The sequence below is a fragment of the Bos grunniens genome, chromosome 13 (assembly GCF_055505025.1).
Source record: "Bos grunniens cultivar Pamir isolate PY7600 chromosome 13, Bosgru_T2T1.0, whole genome shotgun sequence".
NCBI lineage: Eukaryota > Metazoa > Chordata > Mammalia > Artiodactyla > Bovidae > Bos > Bos grunniens.
Window position 1 is genome coordinate 51,126,599 of NC_141177.1, and position 13,350 is coordinate 51,139,948.

General features: G+C 38.0%; 1 protein-coding gene across 12 annotated transcripts in view; it reads right to left on the reverse strand.

Annotated features, from left to right (window-relative positions):
* SLC39A12 (solute carrier family 39 member 12) overlaps window positions 1-13,350 on the reverse strand; it is an 85,936-nt gene that overhangs the window by 44,220 nt on the left and 28,366 nt on the right. For all 12 annotated transcript variants that reach the window (XM_086334143.1, XM_086334142.1, XM_086334151.1 and 9 more), the window contains 2 exons: window positions 12,616-12,788; window positions 7,186-7,357 (listed from right to left, as the gene is read on the reverse strand). In XM_086334143.1, the coding sequence (XP_086190269.1) occupies window positions 7,186-7,357; window positions 12,616-12,788 (345 nt within the window). The remainder of the gene's footprint in view (window positions 1-7,185; window positions 7,358-12,615; window positions 12,789-13,350) is intronic.

Sequence of the window (13,350 nt, forward strand, 5' to 3'; positions counted from 1 at the left end):
GTGACTGCATTTGTAAAAACTAATCAGTGAATGAATAAAGGGTGATAATACAAATTTGGACAGCCTAACTTTTCAATTATTACCATAATTTTTCTCACCCCTAAAATATATTCCATATTTCTAAGATTTCATATTTTTAAAAATATTCATAAAGTACAATTTTTCACAATTATTCCAACAAAAAAAAAAACATGTGGAAAGAGAGAAGAAATAAAGGAGTAAAGGAAGAAAGGAAAGAGAAAGAAAACAGAAAAAAATGGCTTTCAGAGTCAAGTGTACATTATTTGGGTATAAACCATATTTAAACACCATTTTCCACTGGTTATAAATATTCAGGGCAAATACTCTGTTTCAACTTATTTAGAAATTACTAACTTGTTTGTAAACAATGAAGATAGGTCATTACCACATTAAACTATCATTTCCTTTTATAACTACAAATAAGTGACAAATTAAATTGAACAATTCAGTTATCATACTACTTAAAGCCCACTGAAGATTTTAAGAAACTACTCTCTTCAAGTTTGTTATAATTGAAGATGTTCCATCTTCATCATTCTTGTACTTTTCTGGAACGTTGACTCTCTACAGCAGATCATGTTAATGACACTAGCTAGTAAGATGATAATAGGCTTGTAATGTGAAGAGGACCTTTATTAAATGATACGCTCTGCCATTAAACAGACATTGAGCATTAAAACGAAGTTGGTAGCATACTTAGAGGAGGCTAAAAAATTTTCACACTTTGATTTTTTTTCCCACTGCCACCACAACTCCTTCGCAGCTAAGCAATCTCTACAAATTGGTTGTTGTTCAGTGGATATACAGTTTCAGTTTTGCAAAATGAAACAGTTCTAGAGATCTGTTGCAGAGCCATGTGAAAATACTTAGCACTACTGAACTACACACTTAAAAGGATTGAGATGGTAATTTTCATATACTTTTTTACCACATTAAAAAAATAACAAGGGAGAATTCCCTGGTGGTCCAGTGGTGGAGACTCCTTGCTGCCAATGCAGGGAACGTGGGTTTGATCCCTGATAGGGGAACTAGGCTCCAGTACGTCATGCAGTCAAAAACAAGAATAGTTCAGAATGATCATACAGCTGCCTAAAGGTTTTACTTTGCTCTAATTTAATATCTATTTTATTTAAAAAATTCCTAGATATAGTTCATCCAGTTTCACATCCTACTTTTCCACAAATAGACTCTAAGTGGGAACATGATTCTTCTCAACTAACCTGTAAATTAAAGATATTTGAAGTTTAACATGAGCACCCAGCTGTCTAATCAAGTTCAAAGTTACCACACTTTTCTGGTAGGTACAAAATATCACCAAATGTCAAGAACTCTCAAGGACAAATTAGGGGTTGATATTTCCTAGGCAAAAGGCAAAGTTTCGAGTTCTTCAGTTCTTTTCCCTTTGTCCTGAGGGTGGCTTTGTTGTTCAGTCACTAAGCCGAATCTGACCCTTTGCAACTCCATGGACTGCAGCACACGAGGCATCTCTGTCCTCCACTGTGTCCTGGAGTTTGTTCAGATTCATGTCCATTGAGATGGCAATGACATCCAGCCATCTCATCCTCTGTCATCCCCTTCTCCTTCCACCTTCGATCTTTCCCAGCATCAGGATGTTTTCTAATGAGTCTGATGCTCTTCGCATCAGGTGGGCAAGTACTAGAGATTCAGCTTCAGCATCAGCCCTTCCAATGAATATTTGGGGTTGATTTCCTTTAGGATTGACTGGTTTGATCTCCTTGTAGTCCAAGGGACTCTCAAAAGTCTTCTCCAACACCACAGTTCAAAAGCATCACTTCTTTAGTGCTCAGCCTTCTTTATGATCCAACTCTCATATCTGTAGATGACTACTGAGCTACAGTGTAGTTCTGGAAGACAAAGGATGTTCCATTCCTTAAGGGCTTGTAAAACTTTCTAGGTCTTCTATGAGTCAGATTTCACCTGCTCTCCTGTGGCAAGAATCAATCTGAAAATCATAAAATCTCTGACTTTTGTTGCCACCAGACTCTGCAGACTTACTCTAGTTCCCTACATAGTGTCATGGTGTCTTGATTGGACCCAGATTCCTTATAAATGTTTCTCATCCTTACAACAGAACTGGATGTACTACCAATTATAATAAAATTTTAATCAATTCCAAGCAGCTTCTTTGAATAGATCTGAAATGATTTCTACTCAGCTATAACATTCTTTCCTGGAAATTCAGTTGAAGACAGCTCTTAGAAGTTGAATTTCAGCATACTGAACACTGTGTTCTTAATAACATCTTTCTGTGTCTTCCACTCTTTAACATCTTACATTCCTGTACTTTCAAAAGGGCAATATCACAAGTCTCTCTCTTTAGTTATATGATGCAACATTTTAAATTGAGGACAGTGACTTTTTTTTAGGTTCTTTAGTGAGTATGATTTATATGAATTTTTCTCAGGAAGACTGTTTCCTAGAAGGATAAAGAAGTTAATTTAAATGAGAATAAACTTTTTCTTGGATCTTCAGTCCAAAACCCTGTTTCTGAATGGCCTGTATGACCAGACATGGTGTCAGGGAGTAGAAATAAATATGGGAGCTCCTAGATGCCATGATCCAGTCCTGTTCATCCATTTTTGAGCCATCACTGGCCACAAGGTCTTGAATTATTTAGCTGCTCACTTTTAATGAAGTTTTTTTCCTCTCAGCGAATGTGAAGTCTTAAAATATATAGGCCTGGCATGATGAGTCACTTGATGTAGAATCTATTATGAGTTAGAAATAAGGGCTGAACAATTTGGCTATGAACAATTGCAGACTATCTCAAAGAAGAAAAGCAGTTCTGAAAAAAAAATGTAACATCCTCAGATCAAAGGTAATATTTTAAATATGGTTAACTGTCATATTTTTACTATTCATTATACATGTTCTTGCTGCTGCTGCTGCTAAGTCGCTTCAGTCGTGTCCGACTCTGTGCGACCCCAGAGATGGCAGCCCACCAGGCTCCCCTGTCCCTGGGATTCTCCAGGCAAGAACACTGGAGTGGGTTGCCGTTTCCTCCTCCAATGCATGAAAGTGAAAAGTGAAAGTGAAGTCGCTCAGTCGTGTCCGACTTGTAGCGACCCCATGGACTGCAGCCCACCAGGCTCCTCTGTCCATGGGATTTTCCAGGCAAGAGTACTGGAGTGGGGTGCCAGTTCTTAGGCCACCACTTTTTGGTTATTTTTCTGGTTTTGTTTTTCCAAACTCTCTCAACACAGTTAATTGAATGATTTCTCCACTGATTAAAGTCCCTTCTGGGATGAAGTTGTTTATGGATTCTCTATTCTGTCCAATTTTTAATCTAACAGTCCACATGCCATGTGTCCAGTTCAACACAACATTTTATAACTACTTATGACTATAGTTTATTAAAAATGATAGGACATTTTGGTAAGTGGTAAGAAACACATTTCCTCACTCTGAGATCATTTTGATCATCATTTTGGTCCTCATATTTATGTCTTCAAAAGATCTTTATGAAGAACTCAGGTAAATAAAATGGCATTTTTATTGCAATAAAATAAATAAACTTCAGGTGCTTTAAATTTATAGAACACACTTTTGTACATATTATCCCATTGGAATTTCACTGGTGTCCTGGAAGTCTTACAATAAAGCTCACCTACTGTGATGATGCTATGGGTCACAGGTGAGTGTGAATTCTTTTTCTTTTTTCTTTTGTCTGTACCATGCCACAGGTGGGCTCTTAGTTCCCTGACTGGGAATTGAACCCACACCCTCTGCATTAGAAACATGGAGTCTTAACATCAGGACTGTCAGGGAAGTCCCAAGTGTGAATAGTGGTCCCTTCACTTCCTGGGGCTGCCACATCCGGGAGGCTCGTACCTCCCTGGCATGGTCACTGCCAGCCCAGAGCAATCTCTTTGGTTTACCCCAACATGCCTTCATTATTTCATGTGCACCATGATGTGTGAAAGGGTAACAAGCCTTGTGGGAACACTGCTTCCCACAGTGCAGGGAAAGAGACAGGCTTGAGAAATATAGACTGTAGAAGATGGCAGAGTTGGCTGGGGACAGATAGCATGATTCATCTCTGCATGTCTGATCCTGACACTGATATTCTTTCTCTTATACATTGGTATTTCTCAACTATTGACTTTTCCTTTTTTGCAGAAATTTTCATAGTAAGTTTTTCCAAACAGCTAAAAACGGAAAACAATCCATTTTTTAAAAGGTGAATGGTTAAGCAAAATATGATATATTCATACCAAAGAAGCAGTCCAGTTCATTTTTTCAGTCGTGTCCGACTCTTTGCAACCCCATGGACTGCAGCATGCCAGGTTTCCTTGTCTATCACCAACTCCTGGAGCTTGCTCAAACTCGTGTCCATCGAGTCAGTGATGCCATCCAACCATCTCATCCTCAGTCATCCCCTTCTCCTCCTGCCTTCAATCTTTCCCAGTGTCGGGGTCTTTTCAATGAGTCAGTTCTTTGCATCATGTAGCCAAAGTATTGGAGATTCAGCTTCAGCATCAGTACTTCCAATGAATATTCAGGACTGATTTCCTTTAGGATTGACTGGTTGGATCTCCTTGCTGTCCAAGGAACTCTCAAGAGTCTTCTCCAACACCACAGTTCAAAAGCATCAATTCTTCACTGCTCACTCTTATTTATGGTTCAACTCTCACATCCATACATGACTACTGGAAAAACCATAGCTTTGACTAGATGGTCCTTTGTCGGCAAAGTAATGTCTCTGCTTTTTAATATGCTGTTCAGGTTGCTCATAACTTTTCTTCCAAGGAGCAAGTGTCTTTTAATTTCATAGCTTCAGTCACCATCTGCAGTGATTTTGGAGCCCCAAAATATAAAGTCTCTCACTATTGCCATTGTTTCCCCATCTATTTGCCATGAAGTGATGAGACCAGATGCCATGATCTTCATTTTTTGAATGTTGAGCTTTAAGCTAACTTTTTCACTCTCCTCTTTCATTTTCATCAAGAGGCTCTTTAGTTACTCTTTACTTTCTGCCATAAGGGTGGTGTCATCTGTGTATCTGAGGTTATTGATATTTCTCCTGGCAATCTTGATTCCAGCTTGTACTTCATCCAGCCAGGCATTTCACATGATGTACTCTGCATATAAGTTAAATAAGCAGGGTGACAATATATAGTCTTGACATACACCTTGCCCAATTTGGAACCAGTCTGTTGTTCCATGTCTGGTTCTAACTGTTGCTTCTTGACTTGCATACAGGTTTCTTAGGAGGCAGGTAATGTGGTCTGGTATTCCCATCTTAGGATTTTTCCATAGTTTGTTGTGATCCACACAGTCAATGGCTTTGGCGCAGTCAATGAAGCAGAAGTTTTTCTAGAATTATCATGTTTTTTTCTACGATCCAACAGATGTTGGCAATTTGACCTCTTGTTCCTCTGCCTTTTCTTTTCTAAATCCAGCTTGAACATCTGGAAGTTCTCAGTTCATGTACTGTTGAAGGCTGATTTGGAGAATTTTGAACATTACTTTGCTAGTTTGTGAGATGAGTGCAATTGTGCAGTAGTTTGAACATTCTTTGGCATCGTGTTTCTTTGGGATTGGAATGAAAACTGACCTTTTCCAGTCCTGTGGCCACTGCTGAGTTTTCCAACTTTGCTAACATATTGAGTGAAGCACTTTCACAGCATCATCTTTTAGGATTTGAAATAGCTCAGCTGGAATTCCATCATCTCCACTAGCTTTGTTCGTAGTTTGTTCCTAAGGCCCACTTGACTTCGCATTCCAGGATGTCTGGCTCTAGGTGAGTGATTACACCCACTATCGTGGTGATCTGGGTCATTAACACCTGTTTGTACAGTTCTTCTGTGTATTCTTGCCACCGTTTCTTAATCTCTTCTGCTTCTGTTAGGTCCATACTGTTTCTGTCCTTTATTGTGCCCATCTTTGCATGAAATATTCCCTTGGTATCTCTGATTTTCTTGAAGAGATCTCTAATTTTCCCATTCTATTGTTTTCCTCTATTTCTTTGCATTGATCACTTAGGAAGGCTTTCTTATCTCTCCTTGCTGTTCTTTGGAACTATGCATTCAGATGGGTATATCTTTCCTTTTCTCTTTTGCCTCTCACTTCTCTTCTTTTCTCAGCTATTTGCAAGGCTTCCTCAGACAACCATTTTGCCTTTTTGCATTTCTTTTTATTGGGGTTAGTTTTGATCACTGCCTCCTGTACAATGCTACAAACCTCCTTCCATGTTTTTCAGGCACTCTATCTATCAGATCTAATCCCTTGAATCTATTTCTCACTTCCACTGTATAATCATAAGGGGTTTGATTTAGGTCGTACCTGAATGGCCTAGTGCTTTTCCCTACTTTCTTCTATTTAAGTCTGACATTTGACAACAAGGAGCTCATGATCTGAGCAACAGTCAGCTCCAGGTCTTGTTTTTGCTGACTGTATAGAGTTTCTCCATCTTCAGCTGCAAAAAATATAATCAGTCTGACTTCAGTATTGACCATTCAGTGATGTCCATGTATAGTCATCTCTTGTGTTGTTGGAAGAGGGTGTTTACTATGACCAGTGTGTTCTGTTAACAAAACTCTGTTAGCCTTTGCCCTGCTTCTACTCAGTAATAAAGAAAAACAATTTATTAATACACAAAACAATCTAGATAGATTATAAGGAAATTTTGATGAGTGGAAAAAAACCCTAAATCCCAAAAGGATACATACTGTAGGATTTCATCTCTATAACATTCTTGAAATGATAGAGCTATTCAACTATGGTCTGTGATTCAACTATGGTCTATGACTGAGTCAAAGATAGGGGATAGAATCGATTTATGTAAGTTAGCTACAAAATATTAAATATTCATTGAACTGTAGTATAGCACAGGTGGTTAAAAACAAGGACTATGAGGCCACACTGCCTGTGTTTGAATCCTAATTCTATCAATTACTAGCTATGTGTCTTTGGGCAAGTTATTTAACTTCCAGGTACCTCAGTTTCATCGTCTCTAAAGTGAAGATAATAATAATTTCTAGCTGGTAGCATTGTTGTAAGGACTCAATGAGCTGATCAAAGTAAAATGCTTAAAACAGTGCCTGGTGTATGGTACATATCCTTCCTTCACCGTCATGAATCCATTGTGTGGACTGTGTGCATTGCGTGCAATGGCTTTCTGAGTGAAAAGCCAGGACTTACTCTCCAGAGTGGTGGGTGCGATTTTTGCTTGTTGGTTCTGGGGCAGCTGGCAAGAACAGCTGAGCAATTGCTGAATGATTCCTGGACTCATTTGCTTAAAGTCCTCCTTAGAAATGGGTGAAAGCTTGTTCTGTAGAAATATGTTCACCAACTGCCCGGCAGAGAAGCAAGTCTGTAGGAGGCAGAACATACATTGTTACCAACCTCAGCACTGGACCAAATTCACCATCAACTACCATCCTGGAGGGATCAGGACTAAACTGGAAGGGTTCAAGTCAACACATGAAACCATTACTACATGTGCTTCCCTGCAATCTTCTGTCCATACATAATTCTTGAGGATTGCTTTTCAGCTCTGATTAAAGCTGCTGTATCTCACTTTCATTCTGAGTATTGTGTAGTAGGAGTTTTGCACACATTTTTCTTTCCTGAAAAGAGATGTACAGTGTTTTACAATGTGCTGGATGGTGTACTAACCAGCAGCCTAAGCAAGCCTTAAGACTCTTGTTGGGGGCATAGCTTTGTATTATTAATGAAGTTAAAACTTTATAGGATAAAAAGGAGCTCTGGAGGAATAAGAGCATTGTCTTTAATATTATCTGATTTAATAAGTCTGTGTCGGCAACATGATTTTCAAAAGCAATAAAAGTAAAGGTAATATTTTAAAAAGTGAATGCTGTGTCAACTTGCTGGTGTGTGAGCACTAAACGATATGGTGACCCATGTTCTTTGACAGTCCTTCACCACAAAAACAACTAAAATCATTGTTATTGCCTACAGGTTTCACTAATTTTTATCTATTTTTTCATATTGTATAGGGATATTTACGAAAGAAGTAGCTATACAATAAATGAAACAGATCTCTAACAACTGCCTGAAAACATTTGTCCACTTCAGAAGTGTTAAGGGCTGACATTTTATGCATCAAAAATTACATTGAAAAGTTTTCATATGTGGATGAGAAGGGTGTGTAGTTTCACTACCACAAACGGATGTCTTCTAATGAAATAAGACCCCAATGCAAGAGCAGTGTGATCTGAGGTCACAGTAAGGTATCTTTAAAAAAATCAGTGATGTCCAAGGATAGATGTGCCATGCTATAGAAAGTAGGGATTTTAAACAAAGACACATGGCTAATCAGAAAATGATGATGTTTGCTGGTTTTTCCCACATACAAATCCTCTGGGATGACCCCAAAGGTTAAAAAGCTTTATCTTGATTGGGAGATGTTTTGTTGCATGGAACAGAGCCACTTAAACCACCAAACACCCAGAGGAGGATGTATTAAGGTTACAGAGGATGTCTGACAGGGCAAGGACAGCCACATTTTATGAGGAATTCAACTGGAAGCTGGAAAATGAAAACCAAAGATTTTTCTCTATTTCTTCAGGGCTCTGTATTTTCTCCTTTCTGTTTCCCCCTGCAAACATCTATTTCCCTTCATAGTCTGGCCTCTCTCTTTAATAAACACATGGCCAGTTACTTCCCTGGCAGTCCAGTGGTTAAGATTTCACCTCCCAATGCAAGGGGTATAGGTTCGATCCCTGCTTGGGGAGATAAGATCCTGTATGCCCCACAGGCAAAAAAAAACAAAACAAAAACCAGAAGCAATATTATAACAAATTCAATAAAGACTTTAAAAGAGATCCACATCTAAAAAATCTTTAAAAAAAAAAACAGGCCGTATAAGCCCCAACCCATTCCATCTAACTGATGCGAAGAGCTGATTCACTAGAAAAGATCCTGATGCTGGGAAAGAGTGAAAGCAAAAGGAGAAGAGGGCAGCAGAGGATGAAATGGCTGAATAGCACCACTGATTCAATGGACATGAACTTGGGTAAACTCTGGGAGATAGTGAGGGACAGGGAGGCCTAGCGTGCTGCAGTCCATGAGGTCGCAAAGAGTCAGACATGACTTAGTGACTGAACAGCAACATTATTCATTGTAATAGTATGCTTGTAACTACGAAATACTGTAAATAACTCATATGTTCATAAATAGAAGAAAGAATGAATAAAGTATGCACACATGATGTACTAATAACACACACACACATACACACACAGAAGTCGCTCAGTCCTGTCCGACTCTTTGCAACCCCATGGATTGTAGCCCACCAGGCTCCTCGGTCCATGGGATTTTCCAGGCATGAATACTGGAGTGGGTTGCCATTTCCTTCTCCAGGTGATCTTCCTGACCCAGGGATCGAACCCAGGTCTCCCGCATTGTAGGCAGACACTTTACCATCTGAGCTACCAGGGAAGTCCATCAAAAACACAGAAGAGTAGTAGTAAGTTTCAAAAGGATGTCAATTGAGATCTTTTATAGATGAAATCTCTAATATGGAGTTATAAATAATAAAGATCGCTGTGAACTGAAATTAAAAAAAAAAAAAAGATTGGATTGAGTCAGATCTGATTGTCTCAGCAAGGCCACGGATAGGTTTTCTTGTTACAGTGTTATTTGATTCCATCAGTTTTGCCCCCAAGACAGGAAATGACATCATACTGTTCAAATATGGCTGCTGGACTCAGCCCTGTGGGTGGGGAAGGCATTTCTCAAAAAGACTGGGCAAGAACTCCAAAATGTTTCTACTACAAGAAGCAACAACAGAAAGCTTAATTTGTAAATTTTTCCCCCTTTATCAAAATAATTTACACAAAAGGCAATAGTCTCTTTTGCACTATTTATTAATCACGGAATAGAATCAATCATCATTAAAAATACTGGCAACAATAAAGGGAAACTAACCATAAATATGATGAATCTTTCATAATAAATATTCTTAATGAAAAATGCCTGACTGGGAAATAAAAGAGTGGAGACATAGACATGAAGAGAATGCCATGCATCTCTCCCCAGTTCATTGTCAAGGAATTGAACAGTTTCCAGAACACCTTCTTGTAGAGTAAGGTTATTCTATTATAAGCTTCTATGCCCTTGATATTTACTTGCTATTCCTATACTATTTAGGTTACTGTTGCATTACATTTCTTCTGAAATCACTAATACAAATGTCCTTAAAGGTGATTCATCATTTCCTTTAAATTTTGGCAAACTATTTTTAATAAAGAAGAAAATAGAATGAAAATTAGATGATTCAGTCAATAATCTTTAAATAGCTTTATTCCTTTACCTAAAACTTCAATATACTTGTACACTTGTGTTGATGTCATAAGACCTTTGTGGAAACTTTACAAACATGTTCTAAAGTGTCATTTCCTGCATTTTAGTTTTGAGAATCACTTGGAGGGCTAGTTAAAAGACAGAATGCTGGGCTCCACAATCAGAGTGTATAATTCAGTAGATTCTGGGCTGGGACCTGAGAATCCAACCAACAAGGCCCCAGGTGCTGCTGATACTGCTGGCCCAAGGACAACACTTTGAGACTCACTGGTCCAAATAATACAAGCAGGATCTTCAGATCTAGTCTCTTACTTTAGGGTCCCCTCAAGAGTCACAAAGAAAGTGAATGTTGAAACAAGAAAGAAGCGGTTTTGTTTATCTTGCATAGTCATCACAGAAGATGACAGTTACTGTTCTTAGAAAATGCATGTCTTAAGTAAGTAATCCCTAAATTTTAAGAAATAACCTTCATTATTTATGCAAATAGGGTCTCCATCAGACAAATGAGTTCCCTTCCTAAGAAGAGCTGGCCCTGAAGGAATATTTAAGGAGACCTCACAAAGATTAATACAGGCATCAACTTGTTACCTTTAGTGAATATACTGTGAGTTTAAAATAACTTTAATTGATGCCTTTACTATGTGGCCTAATTACTAGAAATTGACTTTTTAAAATATATCATAGCAAAAATATGCAATACTGCTCAATCATGTATTAATAACTTACAGGAACAATAGTCACTATTGTTAGAAATGTTTACAGAACTTTGCTCTTTCAATATACAGATTTGTGCTTAACAGGAATAATAACTCATCCAAGATACAAATAAAAAGTAGTCTTATTTTCCTTAAATCAACATTTATTAAACAATAGCATAGTTGTTAAGAACACAGAATATGCTATGGGACAACTTATGTATATATCCTCAGTTTCTGTCAACTTAATCAACTACTTATTAGTTCCATGACTCAATTTCCTCATCGGTAGGATGGACTCATTTAACCTAACCTCATACAGCTGTTGTAATAACTAAATGAAGAAATGCAGGGGAAACTGCAGTGTCTAATACATAGTATTCATTTACTCATTAAATATAAGCCATTATCATGGAATATCAATTTTCCAAGATGTTAAATGATAAGGGCAGAGAAGGTTTCTATGTGTAACAGAGTCTGAAAAATGCTGAATTCAATAAGACTAAAGAATTTTATTTACTGCAGGACCTCCCCAGGCATGTTAATATGCTACAGTGCAATAGATATCTCTATTTCCCAAACAGATTTGACAATAACACCCTTTTTAAAGAAGTATCACAGGACTTCCCTGGCAGTCTAGTAGTTAAGGCTCTGCCCTTCCAATGGAGAGGGTGTGAGTTCAATTCCTGATTCGGGAACTAAGATCCCACATGCCATGAGGCAAGGCCAAAAAGAAAAAAGTATTATCCAGATTTCCCTGGTTGCCTAGTGATTAAGAATCTGTCTGCAGATGCATGGGACACAGGTTTGATACTTGGTCTGGGAACTTAGATCCCACATGCCACAGTGCAACTAAGCCTGTGTGCCACAACCACTGAATCTGCAGGCCCTAGAGCCCGTGCTCCACAAGAGAAGCCACTGCAATAAGAAGGCCTTGCACCACAGCTACAGAGCAGCCCCTTCTCACTGCAACTAGAGAAAGCCCTAGTGCAGCAAAAAGACCTAGCACAGCCAAATAACAAACAAACAAGACAAACAAAAGCAAGTATTATCTAGTAGACTAATGAATGTACTTTGGAACACAACTTCAGGAAGAATAAGAATATATTTATAGGTCCATATATCGCCTTTTCTCAAAAACCTTCTTAGTGCCACCTACTATACAAACATTTCTCTGTTGCTCACAATCCAAAGTAATCTCATCATAATCCAATCTAAATTTGAAGCATTCATTCATGATTATTTTTATATGTCTATATTCACCCAGTATCCTGGTAGCTCCATAGGAGCTGTGCCTGTTTTTGTTCAATTCTTTACCCTTAGTGCACACAATGGTGAATGATAAATGGTCGCATGTTTACTGAATTATTCATGAATTCAGTATGGAGGAAAGAGTAATATATACTATTCTCCTAAATATTTTGGCTTCAAGTTTTAAATCTGCAGAGATCTACTTGTAAAAGGAAAAAACCCTGACTACACTGAGGAAATAGAATATTTTACATTTAAGGAAATCTACATAACCCTTGAAGTTTTCTACAAGTCTTAGAGAATGTTCACAGTTGCTTCCTTTGACAGTACAACAGTACAAGAGGAATAATGACAATACCTGATCCCAGGAAATTGGACCATCTTCTGATTCTGGGTCCATGGATACAGATAGATTAGAGTAGTCTCCATCATGAAGTGTTAGGCTGTTTTGTTTCCTTCTAAGCTGATGGATTTTATCCTTTCTGATACAGGTACTTTTAGTCCAGAGAGTGTTGAGGAGCTTGTCTAGTTCTAGAAATTTCATACAAAATTTAGTGTCAGAATAAAGACAAGCCAGTTTCAGAATAATCACAATTTCACATGGCCACAGCATAGATATGTTACTAAGAAAATTTCCAAGTTCTAATGAAAAGCCAAGAAATTATTCTGAATAAGAATGAAGAACATTTATACTTCACGTGGATATTGATTCCCTTACAACATCTTGCCTAAGCTTTAGAGCTGAACCATGATGAAATGGGCAATTCCATCAATGGAGTGCCTTTTGGTAAGTCCACTAATTCTTTTTCTAGGTGTTCCCTATGAAAATGAAAACAAAAGATGAAATTGAATTAATCCTTAGAAACTCTATTCACTTTAAGCACCATACATCCTTAATACATTAACTATGATTTTAAAGTAAAGTCAATCTAATTATATCCTCTTAAATGTTTAATGTGGAAAGAGGAATTGAACAGGAGCTGAGATTGTAGGGGCAAAATAGACCTCGTTTTCTAAGGCAGCTGTGGTATGGTTGTCAGTTTATAGATTGCAGCTTAGTTTCCCTTGCTACAATGTAGGCTTTTAAAAATTG